The sequence below is a fragment of the Dromaius novaehollandiae genome, chromosome 2 (assembly GCF_036370855.1).
Source record: "Dromaius novaehollandiae isolate bDroNov1 chromosome 2, bDroNov1.hap1, whole genome shotgun sequence".
In the NCBI taxonomy this organism is placed as follows: Eukaryota; Metazoa; Chordata; class Aves; order Casuariiformes; family Dromaiidae; genus Dromaius; species Dromaius novaehollandiae.
Window position 1 is genome coordinate 91,971,250 of NC_088099.1, and position 22,572 is coordinate 91,993,821.

The 22,572-nt window shown below is 39.4% G+C and overlaps 1 protein-coding gene across 8 annotated transcripts in view; it reads right to left on the reverse strand.

Annotated features, from left to right (window-relative positions):
• Positions 1 to 380: 380 nt before the first annotated feature.
• The window catches only part of PIGN (phosphatidylinositol glycan anchor biosynthesis class N), a 108,159-nt gene continuing 85,967 nt past the window's right edge, over positions 381 to 22,572 (reverse strand). For 7 of the 8 annotated variants that reach the window (XM_064506893.1, XM_064506896.1, XM_064506898.1 and 4 more), the window contains 9 exons: positions 22,112 to 22,214; positions 19,555 to 19,657; positions 17,345 to 17,431; positions 14,633 to 14,688; positions 14,069 to 14,144; positions 12,818 to 12,891; positions 9,971 to 10,013; positions 8,188 to 8,240; positions 381 to 668 (listed from right to left, as the gene is read on the reverse strand). In XM_064506893.1, the coding sequence (XP_064362963.1) occupies positions 545 to 668; positions 8,188 to 8,240; positions 9,971 to 10,013; positions 12,818 to 12,891; positions 14,069 to 14,144; positions 14,633 to 14,688; positions 17,345 to 17,431; positions 19,555 to 19,657; positions 22,112 to 22,214 (719 nt within the window). In that variant the 3' untranslated portion in view covers positions 381 to 544. Of the gene's footprint in view, positions 669 to 6,494; positions 6,640 to 8,187; positions 8,241 to 9,970; positions 10,014 to 12,817; positions 12,892 to 14,068; positions 14,145 to 14,632; positions 14,689 to 17,344; positions 17,432 to 19,554; positions 19,658 to 22,111; positions 22,215 to 22,572 lie in introns of those variants that run through there. The other variant, XM_064506897.1, reaches the window with a different exon arrangement.

Genomic DNA, 22,572 nt, shown 5'->3' on the forward strand with positions numbered 1-22,572 from the left:
CATAGTCTGAAGCATTTACACAGCTTGCAAAAAGCATAGCCAGTTTCAGAGGTAATCAAATGCATATGCCATGTTGGGCAACAGACAAATCGGTGATCTGCCCAGATTGATTTTGTTTATGCTTTAGTCTGAGAGATGCTTATGTGAGGCATGAAATGAAGCTAGGACTTTGCAGACTCCTAATGAGAATGTGCGTGTGTAAGACAAACAGCTGGAGGATGAGTTAGAATAACTGAAGAAAAAACCCAAAAGATGGCTGCCTATTTCTTTTAGACAGGACTTGATTGCTGTTTTTACTTTCAAGAAATATGTTGCTTACAGAATAAAGACAAGGCTATTTTAGCCCAGCTGATGTCTAAATGACAATCTCCAAACACAAATTTCAGCCACAGGATACCATTTAATCTGTATCAGCAGAGCACTCTGAACCCTGGATGGGATTTTGGCACTCTAGTCTGTTAACTTGTATTTACATTCCACAGCCAGAGGTTGGTTCAGAGGAAGGCTGAGGATGCGAAAAACTGCAGGAACATTTAACGCTTCGTCACGTGAAATGGTGCTTAGTCTTTCTGGAAAGTTCAAGCCTCTTTGTAGTCAGCAGCTGGGCCAGTCCATTCATCAGCATCATGAAGATGGTCAATGACATCACCAGCACATAGTGGCTAATGCTGCAAGGAGATAGAGATTAAAAAAAAAAAGAGAGAGAGAGAGAAAATGGAAATTTGCAGAGTGAAAAAAAAAAGAGTTAAACAGCCTTCTGGAAAACATTCATACCTAATTATTGGCCCAGTACTACATTTTATATATACTGCTCCAGGATGGCAACTTTTATAATAGCAGTAAAGTGTCAAAACCAAAATCTCTGGCAAAATGAAAGGGTAGGGACAACAGTAAATACAACTGAACGTATATCAAGCAAATAAGACGCACTGGATGTGTTTTTTCATTCAGGTGGTAATTCAATGTATGTGACTGAAACCACTACAAAATTTCAGTTTGCTATGAATCATGCAGAATTTAGGGAGAACTTAACATCAGGTAGACATTCTTCGGTAGTAAGACAACTCAGGTGTGTCAGCTGAGTCGCAATTTTTCAGTCACTGATTATTGGAAGGATAACAAGCAGGAAGACTGTTCTTTGCTTGCTCCAGTTCTCATACTATTTGCCTAGGTATCATATTTGACAAACGTTACAGATGGGATATTGGGTTAGACTTGAGTTTTTACCTAAAACATTCAGCATCCCATGTTCAATGTTTGAATCAAGCAGCTCTTTAACGTAAGTCACTAGCCATCAAGAAATGAGGATTTTTTCCAAATCCAGTGACATCTCAGACTAGAGACTGAGATGAAATATTGCTGCACCCATGTCCATCACAGCATCCAGAGCCACCCACACAGCTGTTCATTTTTTCCTGGGACTACCAAAGATATTGGCATTAGAGGTATCCATACCTCCTGATGCATCCCGTCTCCACTATTTCAAAACAGATGGCTCTTTAGGAAAAGCAGGATAACTTGAGACTTGATGAAGTCTGAGTTTATTTGCAAAAAAAAGGATTCCAAGGAGTACTTGGAGGTTTAATGATCTGGAATTTCTGCCTGAAGACTCATTCTGTTTGACAGTTTAGCCACAGAAGAGCAGTAAAGCTCATAATTCTGACACTATCTATTCTCATGACCCCCTGATTGTGACAATCTTGGCACTAGCATGGCATAATTTAGTTCTGTGAAGTGTAGAAACACTGGCTCTAACAAAGCTTGGCCACTAACCAGCATAGGAAAATAAAACTAATCCAAAAATTCACTAATGAGTGGGAACTCTTCCATAGCCAGGATACGAGCAACCAAAGGAACCAGTCTGAACAAGCTAGATGGAAAGCACTGAAAGGGACTTGATTGCTGCTACAAATTATTTCTATTATTTAAAAAAACACCAGTGCGAACGGACTCAAGCCTCAGCAGGCATAAGCACCCTAAAATCCTGCAGCCTGCATCTGTGTGAACTCCCACTTGCACACAGTGCAACTGAAAATATTCATACTCCCGCCCTGTTTCTGCCAGGAGCGTGCGAGATCACACAGCAAGAGCATGAAATCAGACAAAAAGCATGCTGTAACCTGGTCAGTCCACTTTGGGCTTTGTAGTTCACAGCACATTTACAATACAGAGATAACACACCTCCTCAAGAGCAGCCTTTAGAAGTCCACCCCGGTGCGTCACAGACTCAGTCTGAGTTTCAGTGCTTCATGGGAAGCGACATAATGTTGCACAATGAAAGTCAAACCCTAGCTGTAGCTACCTTCATGGTGTGACACGCCCTTTGGGCCTGTACGAGCACCACAGGCATGTAAATTTGCACAGCTTTTAAAGGAACAGCCACTCTGGTGAAGAGCTGCATGGTTTAATGTCTCACGCGTTACTGTTAACATCTCAGCTTTCCTTCTCACAGGGCACCAGAATTTTATTCTTCATGCAAGTAGCAACAACATTTTACTTCTAGCTTTCCAAGCAAGTTTGAAAATGTGAAACCCAAAAATCAGAGAAGTCAAATGAGGACCGTGCCTTTATTCCTGCAGACACCTTAAGATAGTCATCAGAGGCTTAACAATTGCTGTAGACTTGCTGCCATCAACATGGGGCTTATGCAGACATCTGACTTCCCCCTGCCCCAGAAGGGGCTTTGCTAGATGTGGGTGCTAACAGATGATTTTAGGCAAATATAAAGGGGGGGCTTCCTGAAAGGAAAAATCCCCCCAAATTCTGCTTAGCTACCTGCCAGTCAGCTGTTTCCCAAATGACGTTCTTCAGCTACTGCCAAAGGACACATCTCAGAGATATCTGCCATAACCAAGACCAAAGTCCAATCTGATTAAGAGATCCTTGTAGTCCTAGGAATATTCAGGTGAGAGAAGAAAGAGGCACCTGTTCTCTCAAAAGCTGTAACAACTTTTTCCTGTTCTTCCCCCTCTCCTGCCAAAAAATATAGGCAAAGCAGACTCCAAGCTCCCTCTTACCTTTCTTCCCCCATGAACATCTTTGAGGGCATCATTAGAGGTTGCCTGCAATAGTGTGACAGAGTGAGACTGACGCTGAGGTGTGCTGCTAAATCAAGCACTGAGGAATTTCCTGGCTCAAAGCAAACTCCCACAGGATTCAAGAGCATGAAGCACAGCCAACCTTCTCCTCCAAGCCTGACTGTGCCCTGTATCTGCTGGCCCAGTGGTCAGTTCAGAAGAAAATGAGAAGCAAAAACATACTGCCACCCAGCAGGACAGGATCTGCCCCTAAGACAACTTCCACAACCAACTAAGCTTTACCCCGACCCCTTCCCATATCACCAGTTCCTTTTATCTATGTTCTTTGGTGACTGTTCACAAAGAAGATTTTCAAATTTATACACAAAACTCAGGCATTACTGCTAAATGCTATAAATAAATCCCCAGCTACACTTACAAGGCTCTTACTACTACTCTTTGTGCCAGCCCATTTCAAGGTACTAGGGACTGGATCCTTCAGGCTTTTATAATGAAGACAGTGCTGTATGCATTTCTTCCTTGCGATACTGCACAAAGCAGAATGGCTATGCTCCTTTATTAAAATATCAGATCTTCAGAGTAAAGAAAAATATATTATGCTACAGAGCACAAGTAAAACCAATTTCAGTCTATGGGTTATCATATAATGGCAAATGGCCAATATCTCTGGGGCTATCAGCAACTGGAACTGCAGAGCCTGCAGGCAGCTCTGCTTGGTAAATTAGTTCTCAGGCTGGCATAATGCCGTATCTAAACAAACAAGCAAACAAAGCAAGAGTCCTACTGGTATATGCCACAACAGTGATGGAAAAATCTTGATCCCTACACAACCCTGAACTGCACTCTTGGCTGGATCTGTAGTTACAGTGAAGCAGGTAATTCTCAAAACAGGCTTACTCCATCAGAGCTCAAACCTGAACAAATAAAAGTGAGATTTCAGGCTTCAGGCAAAGTTAGGTCCACAATGAGGAAGGGCAGATTTTAAGTAGCGGGTATCGCTTATAAAGGATAAGATGGGCAGGCAAAGGCAAGGGGAGAGAAGAGGAAGCTGGTGGATGGGGTGACAAAGAAAAGAGATATGAAACATCAGTAGGAAAGGAGGAAGAAAAAAAAAGATCTTTCTCCACACAGTGCCTGTTTTCCCCAACTAGATAATACTTAAGGCAGCAGACAGGATTAGAAACTGGTAAGAGAGGAAGATGGAGTATGTCACCTTAGACATTCAAAAACTGGAACTGAAATAAAAACTAACTAAAACCTAACAACCTCTCTTAGAAGAGCTCTTTCCAGAAGAGTTTGAGAACCTCATTTCTACATGAGGTGCTACTTTCAGTGTGTGCTTAGGAACAATCCCACATTTAAGAGTCCAGATTTAGATTCTAAATTTTAAGTCTACTGCGTTTTAGGCCAGGGTCCCTCTCCCTCCCTCCTCCATTTCACCTGAAATAAAATCATGTCACAAACAAATCACGTTACAACAAATCATGTTACTCTTCGCTCCTATTCTCAAGATTGTTGGTAGCACTCTTGTTCTATTTACAAGTCCCTTGTTTTCATAATCAGACATAGAAGTCTCATCTTTCCAAAACTACAACTATTTCTATTATACACTCAAATCAATAATATGCACAGATTAAACAGTTCCAAGATGCACTTTTTTTTTTTTTAACACCAACACTGCTAGCACAATTCTCCCACATTTTCTATTTCAAGAAAACCTAAAAAGCAGTCTCCTGTGCTTTAACTATGTCCCCTAAACTGTGAAACTGCAGAACAGTTCAGATTGTACCTATATCTTCCAATACCTGTTATAAAAACAGGGAGTGGTACAGTGTGTGTCTGTAAAAAAAGCTATGTAATATTGTCATATAAAATGAGGCTTCAGTGGTTTATGTCAACCATCTGAATACTTAGAAACTTTATATACTATACAGATATATCTTTAAAGCATAAAGATATCTATAATACAGCTTTTAAGCCACAGAGATGTTCATTTTAACGACAAAGAAGCAGAAAAACTAGCTATTCCATTTGCCTGTTATTCAAAAACAGAAGAATCTGTCAGAACAAACTTCCCATGATCACATACCACAAACTGATGCATCAAAGATACTGGGAAGATTGCATTTTTATTTTTATGAATTGTAAGCATAGGTATTTTCCAGGGTATATAATGCAGTGTAGAGTGACGTCAAGATGTGTAGGGTAAGAGGAACAGAGTAAGGTTAGCAGATCTCAAACTTGTGTCAGTAGCCACTGTTATGAATTCTACATTCACTGCAAGGTTATTACCCTGTTCTTATATCAAAGCAATGAAAAACACTCTCTGAAAAAAGTTCAACTTGATTTTGGTACCGCAATTGAGCAAGATGACTTGAAAAGTTTCTAAGAAGCCACAGATAAATATGGTAGTCAGTAATTTACTGGGACATGGGAGTCAATGGTGGGTCAAACGTTTGCTGAATGTGGCCACAGGACTGTATGTTGGATTTGGTGTCACTCAGCATTTCAATAACGATCTGGAAGAACAGGCGAAAGTAGAAATCTCTGTATGTTGGAAGACAACACTTAAGCAGTATGGGTGCAATATAACAGAGAGAATAAGGACATCATGTTAATGTGGATATGCAGCATGGTAGAATGAGATGTAAAGCCAGGAGCTTGGGGACGAAATTAAGAAATGGAAACACGAAACACTTCCACACAGTGAAAGAAGTCCACAAGGCAACAAAACACCATAAAACAGCAGTGAAGGTCTTATTTTTCCTAAGGAATTAAAAAACAGCTCTTACATACAAAAGCTCTGAACACTGGTATTGAAATACTCAGGTGTTGCCAAATGAGTACTTCCTACTGAGCTTGCACATTCTTAGTAGGAGAGAGGACACACAAAAGTTTTGAAGCCTGGTATTTAGAAAATGCAGAGAAATCTGTCAACACCACCACCAACAGGAAATACACACCTGAAGCTTCCCGAATACAGCGCATATACCCCTGGAATCCAACAAATGACTCTCCCAAATGTCACTAGGCAAATAAATCGCTGCTTTTTCAGCCTGTGATTTCATGATCTGGTAACCACTAATACAAAATGAACCCTGATAATTACCCCCCCACACACACCGCTTCCCATTTGTGACACAAAAAGAAAGAAAAAGATGACAGCAGCTCCTATTCTTTGTTCCCTGAAATTTTACACAAGCTTCACTGAGATACAAATGGTTAGGGGGGTAGGAAAAAAAAAAAAAAAAAGAAAGAAAGAAAAATCATTTCCTGCACTGACTCAGTCCTCTCATGAAAATTTTGGCAACACCTAAAATATCAACTGAGTAAGGATATTTTCAGAACATGCTGCCAAAGCAATAGCAGACAAGAGGCATGCCACAGAGCTGTCGCAGCAGTTGTAGTAAGCGGACAGGAAAGAGCCACTTTAGTACCTGTCTCCCACTAAGAGCTGCCACAAGCCTGCAAAGCTCATCTTCCCTCTCAGGAATACACGGAATATCTTCTACTGTTGTCTACTAATGTTGCGAAGCTTGAGGATCAAACAGCAGAAAGCTGCTCATTTCTGGAGGTTCAGGGGCTCAAAATGTCTCTTGTGCTAGACAAGAGAAGGATTGCTTCAGTTCTGCATATGGCTACACCTGCTTTCTTATGCAACCAAGAAAGTTTTATTTTATATACATATTTTGCAGACACAAGCATATAATGTATATAAAAACTACAATAAAATAATGTAGGTGGCAAAGTGGAGCACTCAAAAATGAAGTAACAACAAATTCAAGGCTGCCTGAGCATTATGCGTTCCCGCATTATAAATTGATCACAAATTACTTTTTCAGAAGGACCCTTTCAGAGCTTTCTTCAGGGCACAAAGCATACACACCAAGAAGCAGAATTACACTGGTGCATAACCAGCTTCCCTGAAGTCTTGGGAACAAGGCATACTTCCAGTTAAAATAGATCCAAGATGTACCATGGCTGTTAATCACTATGCTACAAAGCCTGTGTATCAGAGAGGAAGTTTTTGGTTATCTGTGACAATTTTTATTTTTGCTTGCTAACTTCTAATTAGAAAGCTTCTTGTCAAACAGAAGAGAGCCTTTCTGGGCCTTTAATATGCATATTAATCTATATATGAATTCAAACAACCAAAGGATGAGGCCATCTGATTTACCAAAAACTTGATTTCCTCCCACTGGGAGCTTCCAGAAGGTAGCCATGAACAGGAATTTTTATCTCCACAAAAAACAGGCAGAAAGTGTGCATGCGTGCAAGTGTGTGTGTGTGTGTATATACGTATGCATGTACCAAACGGAGCGTGGGGCTGAGCAAAGCAGAGTACACAGACTAAACAGAATATTCATATTAACCATGGGTCACTATTCAACTTTTGTTTAAACGACAGTTTCAAGTGACCACATTGGCTGGCTGGATTATTAACATGTTCTCTCCTAACCTTCTTATGGAAAATTACCTATTTCCATAACTCAAGGAAGCTAAATCCAAAATGTGTATTCTTTGTTATTTCTGTGATAGTCACAAATAAAACTGTAGAGTTGAAAAATCTACCCTATGAACTTTGCTGTGGAGGCTAGTAGGACTCATAATGTGAAACAAATATATTTGTTATAGCTACGATTTCCATGCTTAAATATTACAGATTTATTCTCCTCCAACTGGGGGGTAGGATAAATGCATAAGTCTTGCTAGCCACCAACACATTTACATGAGGCTCATTATTTCACAGGGGATCATAAATGGATGCTTAAGTAGACTCAAGGCAATTAGTAAGTCTGATAAATTATTATTTTAACAGAAATTAAAACTAATTAAAATGCAAAACAGTAATTAAAATATGTTGTCTAATTACTGTTCTTTAGAAAACAAACAAATACTACTAACTGTTTTTTTTTGCTATGATAAATCCATTACTTATTCCATGTCACACTGGCACAAATTTTAAGACCCAGGTTTTAGATTGGGGTGTGTGCATGCTTGCATGCATGTATTTTAAGCACAAGGAACCTCACTGAAGCATTTGATTAGGGAGAGTAATTGGAAAAAATTACAAGAGTTCTAAGTGGATAAACAACAATAATAACCTATGAGCCTTTTGAAAATGCAGTGGAGGCAAAAAATACTGTACCTTGTTCCTATATCGAGCCAGCTTCCGTAATCTTTAACCAAAAAGAAAAAGTGCTAGGAAATAAAACAACTTTGATTAGTATATCAGCACTGCACAACTTGAAACACAAAATTAAGAACAGTGTTTTCAGGCTGTTTACCCAAATTTCTTAATTCTTCAAGTAGAACAAGGGCAAGACCTTTCCAGGAATGCTCATCTGGACCAAAGTGAAGAATATTCTGGGAGCCAGAAATAGATTTAATATGGTATCAAACCCAAACAGCTAAAGAGGGACCAAGTTCTGTTAAGCTGTGTTTGCAAGAAGCAGGGAAGATTACCAGCAGAGAACCTTTTTGGTAAGAAAAGCCAAATCACTTTATTGCTTAAAATAATGGATCTCATACATCATCTTGTGCCAAAGAGAAGGCTGCATATTGTTTTCTCGGAATTTTGCCCCAAATTTCTTTGGGCAACTCAGACAGTTGCCCATCTATAAGACAGGAATAGTGCTGGGAGAAGATAGAGCTTGAGCTGTCTATTAGTTAATCCCCCAAATTTCTAGCTGGTGGCCACATTAAGCATTTAATAAGATGCAAGACCATAAACCAGTTTTGGTTTTTGTTTTTCTTTTTCCCCAATCTTTTCCATTTCTTGTATACACACAGCTCCTGCATATCAAACCTCTTTGGTCATATTTTGCTTCGTACACCACTACACAGTTGCGAATTGTTTTAAAAACATTAAGTCGAAGTAGAAGAATATGTGAGATATAAGACCTCAATCACAGCAGTACATATCTCCACTGTTTTCCCCTTTTGCTCTAGTTGGGCTGATTTTATTAGTGAAATATGAGTGTGGTTTACTGGTATTTTAATCCTTTTCCTATAGCAGTTATAAAAAAATCAGTTTAGTTGCAAAGATTTGTTTAAAATTACACAAAACTATACCTTTCCATTTCTCACTCTACAGACAAATGAATCATTATTTGGTGTTGTACCTGCTGTTTTTCCTATAAGCTAAGATCCATAAATCACACTGTACAATCAAGTCACACCAGGAATACTTACTCCAAAGGACTGAAATGAAAACAGTTCATACAAAGTGAGAACACCAGCTCTACCTGCTGCTTTTAAAATGTTCCTGTTTATTTTGGGATAGCATGGGGCACTGCTTGCTGAGTTGAAGACAGCTTGAGGGGGCACTGAATATGTACTTTTAATCACTAAAAAGTATGCTGGGAGATTATTCGGATTTGGGTTATTTTAACATGGACACAAACTCACTGAAGAAAATACTTCCTAACAGCTTATTTCAAAGAGCACAAAATCTCTCTTCAGATGTATCATATCTCTTGGATTCTGACCACTCTTAACACTGGAATTGGTGGGAAATACATTTTTCCTTTTCTCTTTTCTGATGGAAAAGGGAAGAAGAGCGAGGAGAAGGTTCAAAATACCTGAAAATTAACTAAACCTGTCACACAGCTAAAATTGATATTCTTATTTAAATCCTTATGAACTTGATTGGAAAACATATGAAAAATTGGGAATGATAACTTACAATAAAAGAGTCAAAAAGTGAAGTAATAAAAATATTGCTTCTTCAGAAGCATTAATTACATGAAATTCAAAGAGTAGTGATTGGAGGAGTTTTATCTCTAAATTATGCTAGGAGCCTGATTCAATTCACTGCCCTAGTTCCGAAAACTTTGAAGTCTGAAAGAAATTCAAATCTCCCCAGATGGAATTAGGGGAGCACTCTGCTTCTTGATCTTATTTGAACAGAATGTGCAACAGCAGCTTACCAAAGCCATAACGTCTGAAATCACAAGAACAATGAGGAAAAGGCTGAAAGAGGAAAAAGAACCAGATCATCAACTTTTACTCATGGCCACAGACAGTTACAAAGCTTACTAAAACCCCGTTAAGAAATTAAAATATGGTATGATTTCTTGTACTTGCCTTTCAATCACTCAGATATATGTCAATGTACCAGAGAACAGTTAGAATATATGACTAGAGCATTTGGTGCTTGTAATCCCACCCTGCTTGAAGACGACATTTCAAATTAACAGAGCTCCAATGTCACATCAGAGAAACCTACCACGAGCCATTTGCCAGAAAACAAGGGCAGCATCCCAAAGACTGGGTGCTAGGCATAGTTTTAATTCATGTCAAAAACAAACATTACAAACCCTGTCTGCCCAGCAGGCAACATCCATTCCTGACACAGGGAGTTTATGTGCCAATTAAGTCAAATAAAGCTGATTTAGAAGCTTCGATATGGACTCAAGAGCGACCAAAACTGCTTTTGTATATGCAGATACCTGAGCAGATCAGTCCCATCCTGACAGCCAGCGCAGCTGGGTAGCAGGCTAAGTGAGGGGAGAGGCTCCCTTCCAGACCTTTGGGTGCCTCTAAGCTGCTCCAGGAACACCCAGCATTTTGGGGCATGAACCCAAACCCACAGCTCTCTTCGTCAGACTGCAGGCTACTTCAGGAAAGTAGACTGCAGCCAATAAAATGAACCGAAAGGGAGCACACAGAGCTGTTCTTTCCCCATTATCTTAATCTTCTTTTCATTAAATTATGTAAATCCCAAACTACATGAAAGTAGTTGCTATAACTGGTTAAAATTAGTTTTTAAATTAATGACATTGAAGCAATGTTCTAAGCAGCTGACCCATTAACAGAAACATCTCTAACTATAATACAGTTCATTTACTAGTACCATCATCAAAAATATGTGAAGATTTTTTTTTTTGGAAAGCGTCCTACCGTAGCGCTGCATGAGCATGTACTGAGGGACACTCATACCAATGTCTCCTGATGAGAAAGTTTTATCTTCTAATATTGCTTAAGTCTAGGCAATGCTTCATTAGTAAATAAGGATGCAACAAATCTATTACTCCTCGGACTCAGTGAAAGTCTCTCTCAAATTATGCGTGGCTCAGATAGGATATTGCAATCTTGTAGTGCCTCGTAAGCACTCAACTAGAGGGCTGTTTTAACAGGCAAGCTATAAGAACACACTCTGACAGAATATTCCCCATGGGCAGCAAAAAATTTCTTTTACCTATAAACGGGGAGTTTGGGAGCAATTTGTCCAAATCACAAAAATCTGGGTATTGCCCTCCTGAACTGCAGGAAGCCTTTCACAATGGAAGGACAACACTAATCTCAGGGTACGCGTGCAGCAGTACAAAGACAAGATAGCTGTCTGCGACGGCTTTAGCTAGCTAGCTGCGGCAGCGAGAGCAATAAAGAGCCTGCAGCACAGACTCTGGGACATGCTGACAACCGGAGCACAAGCCCCCCGGGGATCCCAGGTACATCCTCCGTTACTGCCTTGTTCCCCAGCCAATGCTGTAGCAGCGTCACTGCGAGCATTATCTGAGCAGCTAAATTGAGCTATGGCAAACACCGGCCTCGGTTACAACCACAGCCTCGTAAAGTGGTGCAGACATACTCTAATCCTCTGTTTTAAGAAGCATTTATAATTTTCCTTCTCACACACACACATGCAAGTCCCATAAGACTGCAATACTGCTGAGCAGGCGCTCAGCAGCTCGGGAATGCTGACCTTTACAATGCCTCACCTATATAAACATCACTGGTAACTGGTCTTCTGAGCCACCCTTGCCCACAGCACAGCCCTGCTCCTGTGTAAGCCTTGGTGAGGAGGACAGACACCCTCCCGCGGGGTCCAGGACAGCCCCACACCCCGCCCACACAGCTAAGGCAGAGAAGGTGAGCGCAGTGGGGAGCCTTGGGCCACCTCTCCAACAGCAAGTGGGCTTGCACCCAGCTGCCACATCCCTTATCAGAACGGGGTGGCGTTGTGCAAAGACACAACAGACAGGGCATGAGCAGGATGAAACCAAACAGAAAGGCAGAGGGCATCACGTGGAGCAATGGCAGCTTTCCCGAGCTCAACAGAGCCACATGCAGGACACGCTCACTGCAGTCCCCCTGCCATGGCCCAGCAGGACTTCTGATCCACCCCATGCCACGTCCCACCATGATAAACTCAAAACTACATGGCTGACAAGGACATCCTCCTTCACAGCATCATCCATAATGCCACATAACAAGCAGAGGATTCAACCATGTCCTTTGGTCCACTGAAAGGGCTAAGGAGGGGTAACAGTTTAATCTGGGCAGTATTAAATTACCATGGAAGGGCATAGAGCCTAATTCTTTTCCTTCCTTTTTCTTTGAAATGCCATTTGTGGTGAGGTCAGTGCTACAAAGCTCTAAATTAGTTAGATTATAAATGGGTTATTCAAAATATCATACTATAGGCAGAGATGCAATATAAAACAAGAATCAAATTTTAAATTCTGCTCATTTTTCTACATTAAGGAAAAAAGGTATTCCTGCTGTGTATTGTCAACAAAGAATATTAAATATCTGATTGTTTCAGACAGGGCCAGCACTTCCATTTATACTCATTTATAACTCAGAAAAGGATTCCTGAGCTTGCAAAAAAACCAAAAACCCCAAACAATAATATCAAATAAAAGTAACAGTATGATCTCTTGGTTGCTGTTGTTGTTGCTTTTTTAAATAGGATTGAGATTTGACAACTATGAATTCTGGCAAAATAAATTCAAAACCCTCCTACTGCAGAAATATCGCGCTTACTATACCTTTTAGAAGAAAGCTGTGTTGTGACTTGGACCGCTTCAAAAGCACATGATACCAAAACAAATGGGATTACAACCTGTATAAAACACAAATTATATTTTAGTTTACAAACACATTTACAAAACAACCTGGAAGGCTGAGGAAACATTTTCACACTTCCAAAATTATCATGAAATGTTTATGGTGTAAAAATAAAAATATTGGCAAGAAAAGCTTGAAAATCATTTTGCAGGAAGCTTGTTTAGTAAGCGAATAAAAAAAACCTTCCATAGTCACAGCTGAACTGCAGTGAAACAAACCATGAGGCAATATGGAAAAGTATAATTAAAACACACTAATGATCATTTATCCTTTTTTGCATTGTTAATAAATACTTCAAAAGGGCTAGAACACAAAACTGTTCAGGTCCAATATCTCACATGACAGGCTGCAGAGCTCCAACCAAGCGTAATACGACAGTCTCATCTCAGCCACAAATATCTGAATATAGATGGTATTCAGCAACAAAAGGATAACGCTGCTCCTCCAAAACCAGGTCAAGCAAATGTAAATAGCTCAGTGAATTAAAAAAAAAGTTAGAAACAGTTTTTTCTAACTTAAGTCTGCTTTCTCTGGGACAGAAACAGAAGAAACAGAGGCATAAAATACTGCTTATTTTAGCCATAATCCACAAACTCGGTGTCTCCCCTTCGTATGCCTCTGTGATAGAAGATCCGGTACTCAAATACCCAAAAAGAGCTCTCATACCTTGCCTGAAAACAAGAAGTGCAATTCAATCTCTAGCAAACTAACGAGGTATGAACAAAGTATTAAAAATTATCAAAAATAGTGTTCATTGTAAAATGACAACCTAATCATTAGGACATTTAAAGCCTGTACTTAATGTATGTACATAAATGAAGCTAATAAAATATATTTCCTCAATGCTTCCGTAGATATTACACTACGGGAAAAACTTATCATTTGTTAAATAACTTAAGTCTTTTCAACATTTAAAATTTCTATTTAAATACCATAGACCAATCTAATGCAGGTAAGTTATATTTTCTATACACCAGTCTCTCTCTTTGGGGAATCAGAAAGGTCTATTTAGAAACACCACTAAGGCTGAAAGCTGCACATGTGATTAAGCAGGTTAATGAATCTCAAATATATATATACACATATGTATGTAAATTGCAAAGTATCAATTATGTGCATGATATGTTATTTATTAAACAGTTTTTCGTGAAAATTTCACTAAGATTACTAACCTTCAGCACAAGCAAGCCTCCCATCACAAAGGGACTGAACACAGTCAGGAAACAATAGACAGAAGCCGGCTCAAAACTAGAGAAGCATGAAAAAGGCATTACAACTTATCTTTGAAATGGCATTTTCCATTAAAAAAAAGAGTTAGTTACTCCTGTAACTCGTATTGTGCATATACATTTTTAATTAAGCGAGGCTTCCAACTTCCTCTTGTCTTGCTCAAGTGTTAAATTAGCAAGGACTATTCACCTCACTTTTCCTTCTCTACAGTTTTTCTCTCTTTGTGCTTTTTGAGGTGCCATGCTGCTGGGGAGCAGCGGAGCTCTCTGAACTCACTCTGTCAATAAACTCCAATGGCAACTGAGATGACCAAGTAACCGACAAGCTCCAGCTCTTAGGGAGCATCTTATAGAGAGCAGAAATGAAAGGAACTGTTATCATCATTCCACTGACTGTTGCTTTAATGCTGCTGCCCTTATTTTGCTAACCAAATCTATATTCAGCATGCTAACTGTAGGGAGATCTTTTGCACCCTGCTGCTTTTCAAATGAATGAATAAAATTTACCTGTTAACAGAAGCTATGTTGCCAGTGCCAAAAAAGGCTGTCACTATGAAGAAAACCTACATGTATTTAAGGAAAATACACCACAAACAGTTGCAGCCAAAACAAAAACCTTTTTTCTGCTTCATTGCAGTTTGCTTTCAAAATCCTGTCATCAAACTATAAGAAGCTGGCCCACTATTACAGCTTTACACTGCACTTAATACAAAGTATTGTCTAGCTCTACCCAAAATTTCAGATATGGCTATGTCAGTTTTGAAGGTGAGGGACGGCATGTTTAAGATTTTAGAGCCTGTCTTGAAGCCTCTGCTGGAGAGATGCAGCTTGTTTTTCCCAAGCCCCTAGCAAGGTAGGAATGTATCTGGACAACAATTCCCACCGCACTTTCAAACGCACGTGTGTTTGCAGAAGGTAAAGACATATGCATGGTACTGCACACCACAGATGGTGTTACTGAGGAATCAGCTGTGGAAGAAGTCACTGGCTAAGAAACAAGCGTAAAGGCTTTCAGGCTATTCCTCCCAGTCTTCTTGCCCAAAGGTTGTGCTGAGCCTCTCCACTGCAACACAGCACTCCCAGTTATTCCCTGCTTGGGGGAGGGAGGAGGATTCTGGCAGTATCTGCATAGCTGGAAGTTTTAATAAACCTACCCTCTTCAGATTGATACAACCCTTGCTGCTACATGAGCCCAAGAAAGGTGGAGGACGGTATCTTTCTACCCCCGGAGCAACTGGCGTCCATTATGGCTCACACCCCATCTGTCAGTGAATGGTTTTAGTTTCCCTTTTCCTTCAAGCAGAGGTTTAGCCAGTGACGATGGCTCCTGCCTTTAGAGCTCCCTCTGGTCCCTCCAGTCTGATTATAGCTTCCTGCATTGGATCATTTAAATCTCTGCATAAACAGTTTGCTATGAACTCTACAGCAGAATCATTGAGATTCTGCATGCAATATTTTGAAAGGATTAGGTCAGCATAACTAAAGAAATTTATACCTCCCAAGTGTATCATATCATTTCAAGTTTAGTAACACAGCAATCTAGCAGCATAACACAATTCTGCTAGTTAAGATTTATAAGAATGACAATTCTGTAATAAAACTGAAAAAAAAAAAAGCCCAGTAGCACATAGGTCAGAGTTGCAGCCTAATCAAGATGCAATCTGCATCTTATTCTGGAAGATCAGGCTATAAGGCCTCTCAGTAGAGGCTGACTCTTGGGTCCTAAATGGGAATCATGACATATTCTTTTAAGAGACACAACTTACAGGGTCATAGTTGCAATGTGATTGCTCCAGTAGAGAAGGCTTCCCTTTTAGCACAACTATTTTTAATTGTTAACCATTTTCTAAATTTAAAAAACCCTTCTAAGCTGGTATTTATTGTGCCTGGTCTCAGTAAAAAGCGCCTTTTTTCAGGAGCTGAACAGAATATGTTCAGGTAATTTTAGTCCTTCTCTAATCTCATCTTAATCTATGTTGAAGCTTTAAAAAATATAATCATTTTGCTTTTTTGTTTCAGACAGCTTTTAGGATCTGACAAACAACGATAGCTTTATGAAATTTTACTTTTTTATATACATATATATATATACACACATACAAATATATATATATCAAAATAGCAAATAAAATAAAGAATTTACTGCAAGGAGCTTCTGTTGCTTTTCAGATATACCCCAAAGCAAACACAAATATCCAGCACCTAAAAAATCGATTTGTCTCCTTCCTTAGCTCTAAACTTCCTTTTTAATGAGGTATCAGTCTCACCTTCTCTTCTGCAGGTTCCCAATGTCAATAAATTTCAACAGTGCCTACTCTGCGATTCTGATCCACCCTCTCCAATTTGGTTATTCTACAAACTATAAAGCCTGTTTTTGTAGGAACTGGTATTCAGACCACTCCCGCCTCAGCTCCAGCTATGACAAACCCACCTACACAAGAAATTCTTCTATTCCAGACTTGCTCATAATTTCTCTCCCACTTACATACCCATTACCCTTGCTGCCAAACAACCCTCACCTAACTGCAATTACATGATGAGAAAGAAAAATGGTATGATTATCAAGCCTTTACAGTATTAAAAAAAATCATCAGCAGCAATTTCAGTTTCAGGAATGTAAAATAACTGTTACATTAGTGAACAAACAGATAACATCTCCCACCCAAGCCAGAAGCATTTCTAACAGTGGAAACAACATATGCTATAAATAATTCTGGGCCAGATTCTGGGAACACTTTTCATTAAAGCCTGCAGTAACTTTCCTGCTCATCTCATCTGATTGGCCATGGTCAATGCCTGCCCCATAGCATTTTCCTCCTAATATATAGGCATAGTCTAAAATGAGAAAATGGGAATAATTTTAATATCACCTTTTCCAACTAGGCGGTGAATGAGTTCCCTCCACACAAAATGTAATAAAACAAAACTGAAAATGGGTCCCTTTAGAAAAAAGGTTAACTTGATTGTAATGGTCATAAGAGACCAAATTTTTTGAGTGGCCAAGGAGCCAGATCCCAAAGCAGTGCAGTTTGTATGGAATCACTGTATCAAAAAACAACGTATCACATCATGGTCTTTCCAGCAGCATGAGTCAAATTATCTTGATCAGAGTCTACTAGTTTCTGTTTCCACCTGCTACCAGACTACTGATATTGGTTGCGGCACCTTCTGAAAGGAACCAGTCTTTTCCCTGGAACACAGCAACCAGCAAAAGGATACAAAGAAGAAAGACCTACGGACATCATCCAGGTGGAGCTGTCGAAACTGCATTATATCAGTAGCATAGGAGAAGTTGAAAACAGCAAGCTGGAAAGACAGCAGAAGAAAAAATATGTAATATCAACAGAGGTATTTTGATATAAGAATCATATTTTTACTGGAATGAATGAGAAATAAACCTACTTCCCCATCAATTGTTATTAGAGTGGCATCCTGATAAGGACTGCAAATCTTTCCCATATTTTCATTATACTTTAATGAACCAGTCAGAAGGAGAGTACAAGTGAGATGACCAAATGAACACAGTAGAGTTTCTGCTGTTGTCTACACTACAAAAGATGTTCTATGCCTTAGATTTATCATAATCTTTTTCATCATAAATATTCCTCCTACACACACACTTCCACTGGTCACATGAGCATGTGTATAAAGACCCACAGCACTAAATGACTGCAGTTATCCTCAGCTGACTTATGCTGTGAATGAAAATACTAAAATATTCTCTATCTCCTTCACTCAGTTCTCAACATGACATCACTTGATCTGAAGAGAAATTATGGAGTTTAAGAGGCCAATGAACTTTTTACTGGGGAAAATTAAAAAACGAGTAATAGATATTCAATACTGTCAACATTTTAATTAAAAGTAATTTCCTATCATCAGAGAACTGAGCTGGATTCTCAAATGAAAAATTTTGAGGGGGGCAGGTATCAACAGTCATTCTAGAGATGATTTTTCTAATCTAAAATGGGATTGAACATTATCATTCCTTTCATCTGAAACCAAAACAAAGGTCAGGAGATATACAGGGAGCGACAACAGAAAACTTAATTACAGCTCACTTATGTTCTTTTCATTTGCATTTGGTTTATTAGGGGTTCATCACCGGTCTAGTCTAATACATAATATACTGCTTTAACAGAATTTTATTTTTAAACAAACTAGAACATTAGACCTCTATCAGGCAGGCAAGCATCAGAGATGCCTTGTTACAACATGCAAAAGGTCAAAGTGGGTCCCAGAGCAGGAAATTAATCCTAGAGATGACTCTGCCCTGCTAGAAACCTCCTGTTGCTATCATAGCCTCACACTAATAGTACGTATTTCACATTCGGATTCCTCTTCCGACATTTAAGATGCTTCAAAACATGCCCAAGTGAAATACCTTAAGTGTATGTAATGTAAATAAAAAGCAGTGATTCTCATCTTCATTTATGATGCTCAGCCTTGAATTGATAAATCCTGTTCTCTCTCAAGTTTTAAAATCACCTCCCTTGCAGGTCAAACACAAAAACACAGTATTTGTCAGGTCCACTCTGGTGGATGTTTTTGCTCTGATTTCGCCACCTGGCATTTTTCCCAATTCACAGCATTATTATGAGCTACAAAAGGAAGGAAAGATCTGCACCACAACTCCTCTTACAAATGACTGTCAGCTCCGATGCAGCCTTACCCTGATTCTCTATGATCTGCATCAAAAACAGCACATTTGGGAGAAACAGGGAAAGGACAGTGCTGCAACCCCTGCCTGGCTCAGGGCAGCCAGACAACAAGCCCTTTGGTTCTAACCAACTCAAAGGCTTAACTACAGCGTCTTAAACCACTGGCCTAACCTAAGAGCAAAGTGGCAATATGAACAGCATAGGCTTTGAACAGTGCTGACAAAATACGCTAAATCTCAGAGTGAAAGAAATTGCGGTGATAGACAGGGAGCCAGAGACTTATCTAAGCAGAAATAAAATACTATCCTTGAAGAGAGAGAGTGGCAAGGCAAAGTCAAACAAGATTTCTGGTATTTCCTGTGGGATATTTCAGCCTCTCTCATACACATTTGTGACTCTTCTATCAGAAGAGGAGAAAGTACAGCAATATTGTACTTAATCTAAAAAGAGTTATTATACCTTATTCTGAATTAGCACTACACTCAAAGAACAGAGCTTTGTAGTCTACAGGATATACCACTAAGTCAAACTGATTTCCTACATTCTCAGGAATGGCTCTGATGAGGAATATCTTCAATAAAATCTCACATAAATCTCTTTTACAAGGTCACATTCCCATTTTATAACAGAGATGATACTGGCTTTCCAAACTCAAAAGAAAGAATTGTGGTGCTACGAAAACCACTGAGAATATTTATTGTACCTCGAGGAAAAGACAATAAAGCTGATAATTAACCCGACATAAATATAACTATCTGCAGCTGTTACCTTTGGTTTGCGTGAAAAACTGTAGTGCTGCAGTGCTTCTTGTTCCATATTTATCCATACAAACATCAAACCAGACAGCACCAGTAGAAAGAGAGCTTCGTATCTGAATAACAACAGTTAATCACAGTAAGTGCAGCCACTAAAACTATTTAACATCAAATACTCTTTTTTATCCTCCTTACACACATGACATACCAAAGACCAAGCAGCACCCTCCTCCCTTCTCTCCCCATTTCTGAAGTGTACTCATACTTCATTGGTGGAGTTTAAAGTCACACAACAATTAAATGGTAGATGTAGGAGAGACAGAGGCTGCTTCAGCTTTGGTCAATCCACATTTTGGATCTTGAACATTCACATTCCCTTATCAGAAATGTGATGGCATGGCATCCACAACATCAGATAGTTGCCCTTTGGTGTGATGAATAATTTTAACAAAATTGGACCAAACAAAAAGGAACAGGAGAAAAAAAAAACATGCTTAGCACCTGTTTTCTGCAAAATAGAAAAATTTATAGTCAGAGCTATTTGCAATTGAGAACAGGAGGTGCAATCCAGCTTAGAAAGACAGCAACTAGCAAGTGTCTCTCTTTAGGGCCCAATCACACACACTTATTCTGGTTATCTCAATCCAGCTCCCAGGAGAGAGACATCCATGTGATAAAAAGAGCATCACATTTCAAAGTCAAACAATCTTTTTCCTCGCTACATACTTTCACCTATCTCAATGCTAGTGTCAAGTTACACTCAAATCAAGGCAGCTCTGCTACTCTAGAAGCTAGACCCCCAATATCAGGGAGTCACTGCTGGCACCTAGAGCACTCAAGCATAGCAAACTATGAATGTATTTACCTGAGAGAAATTAACCCCCTAAGTTACTAGGGTGGGGGTTACACTGTCATTAGATAATATTAATTTCCCCCTGCCTTCTGTGTCATGGTTGCAAGTGATGGCATGCATCAGGGTTTTGGGGGTGGGGGAAAGGGGAAAAAAATTATAACTGACACTGACTACTGACAAGATTGTAATTTTTTTTCCTTTTTTCTTGGACTCAGAGTTGTCTAAAAATACCAAGAATAACTGTATTGTTTCATATTGTTTCTGTTTTATATTTCCCCTGCAATGTAGCTACAAAACAGTTTCAAACTTGAACAAAAAGTTCTAGATAGACGCTTCTGCTTTAATTATCCAAATGACAAGCAGTTAGTGAACAAAGTTTGGGTTGCCAGTAATAAAAGTGCCTGCAAACCTCACAGCACTCTGTGCTTGCTCACAAATCGAATGTCTTCAAGTGAGTCAGCGACACCTGGGCGTAAGCAGCCACGTGCTTCAGCTGACCTGAACACTTTCCCTTACCTACACCTGGAGACATGCTGCAGCTCCCTAAGCAAGGCACCTGTTAGCGTTACAGCATCCAACAAAGCACTGAGAGAAACACTGGATACTTTCAGCACTGAAAGCCTTGGTTTCACTGTGACTGTTTTTTAATGAATTATTGGAGAATTTGTCTGTTTTTTTGAACACACTGTAGGGTGACAGGAGAGAGTTGTCAGCATTCAAGGTCCACAGTACAAGCAGGGAGATTATCAGCCTCAGAGATAGCAACATTCGCGTTTTATCCAGTAGCCAGGACAGACTAAGAAGGCTGAGTGTAAGAGTGCGTGGGTGGACAGGAGTAAAGTTAGGGTCAAAACCTTAAGGGGGAAGTGGGAGGAAGGGAAAGGCAGATTGGAGAGAGGGAGGAAAAAAAAGAGAGAGGGAGTTGGAGAGGGATGCTTTATGTGAAATGAATATATCCATAAGTGGCAGCTATTGCAAGATGTCTGCTCCAATATATTTTATTCCACTTAATTTTCCAGTATAATTAAATCCAAAGGATAAGTGGGAGGTGAGGGGGAAGGAATGGTTCCTATACTCCCCATTAATTATGCCCTGCAGACCTACCGAGTCTAGAAAATAAAGCATAGGATTGGCTGACACTGTTTTCTTCAATCTCAAACCCTGGGGAGTTGTCTTTTATCTGAAAAGGAGCAAGCCCTGATCTTTATGGAGGTCTAGAATCCCTTTGAAAAACAACTTCCATGAAAATATCTCCTTGAAGAAAATTATCCTTCATTTTAGGGCTGTTTCCTATTGTGTGCCATTTAAGCCATAGTTAGATGCAAATGCTGAGCAGCTGGGAGACGGAACTTACTTCTTTTTGTCTGTGAGCAGAAAAACATGTACCAAAACAATACCAAAACAACAAAAGATATAAATTAAAACAGATTTCATTATTTTAGTGCAAGATTGTTTGAATACATATCCTTCCAGCCACTGCCTGATCTAGCTGAAAGGAATGTCAACAAAATAGAGTGCTTATAATACAAGGATAACCTTGGAAGTTCTCCTGAAATTTTATTTAGGAAGCTAAACAACAAGACAAATGGTGAGACTTCAATTGGAAGCAAACTTTACATCTTTAATAGAAATGTTTATGAGATTCAGCAGACAATTTCACATTTAGCCCCTGATTTTCATATTTAAGATCAACCCAAATAGAGTAACAAAGAAGTACCCTGTGCTGAGGAGCAGATAGGTGGACATCAGGGAGAGCAGTATGCTGAACAGTCGCTGAAAGAGAAACGTGGGGCTCAACAGAGGCGACACTGAGGAAGAAACTGCAATAAAAACAGATCCATCAGTCACTACATGCAAAACATTTCACCCTTGGTAACAACATAACATTCTTCGAAGCTTGACATTTTATATACAGAAATTCAATCTGGTCATATGTACCCTTTTTTCGAGAAGTTACTTTTGCTAAAGAAACCCAAGTGTTCAGAATGTTTAATATTTATCAAAAGTAACTTTGGAGTCTATCATATTAATTCCTTGGCTGTCTAGCCCACAGGCATTATAATTTCTCATGAACTGCTACATCCTTCAGATAATTCAGACAGCAGTATCCCCCATAAAACAGTTAAACTTGACTGTTTAATGAGAGCCTGAGAACCACCTACCATGGTCTTGAGGACC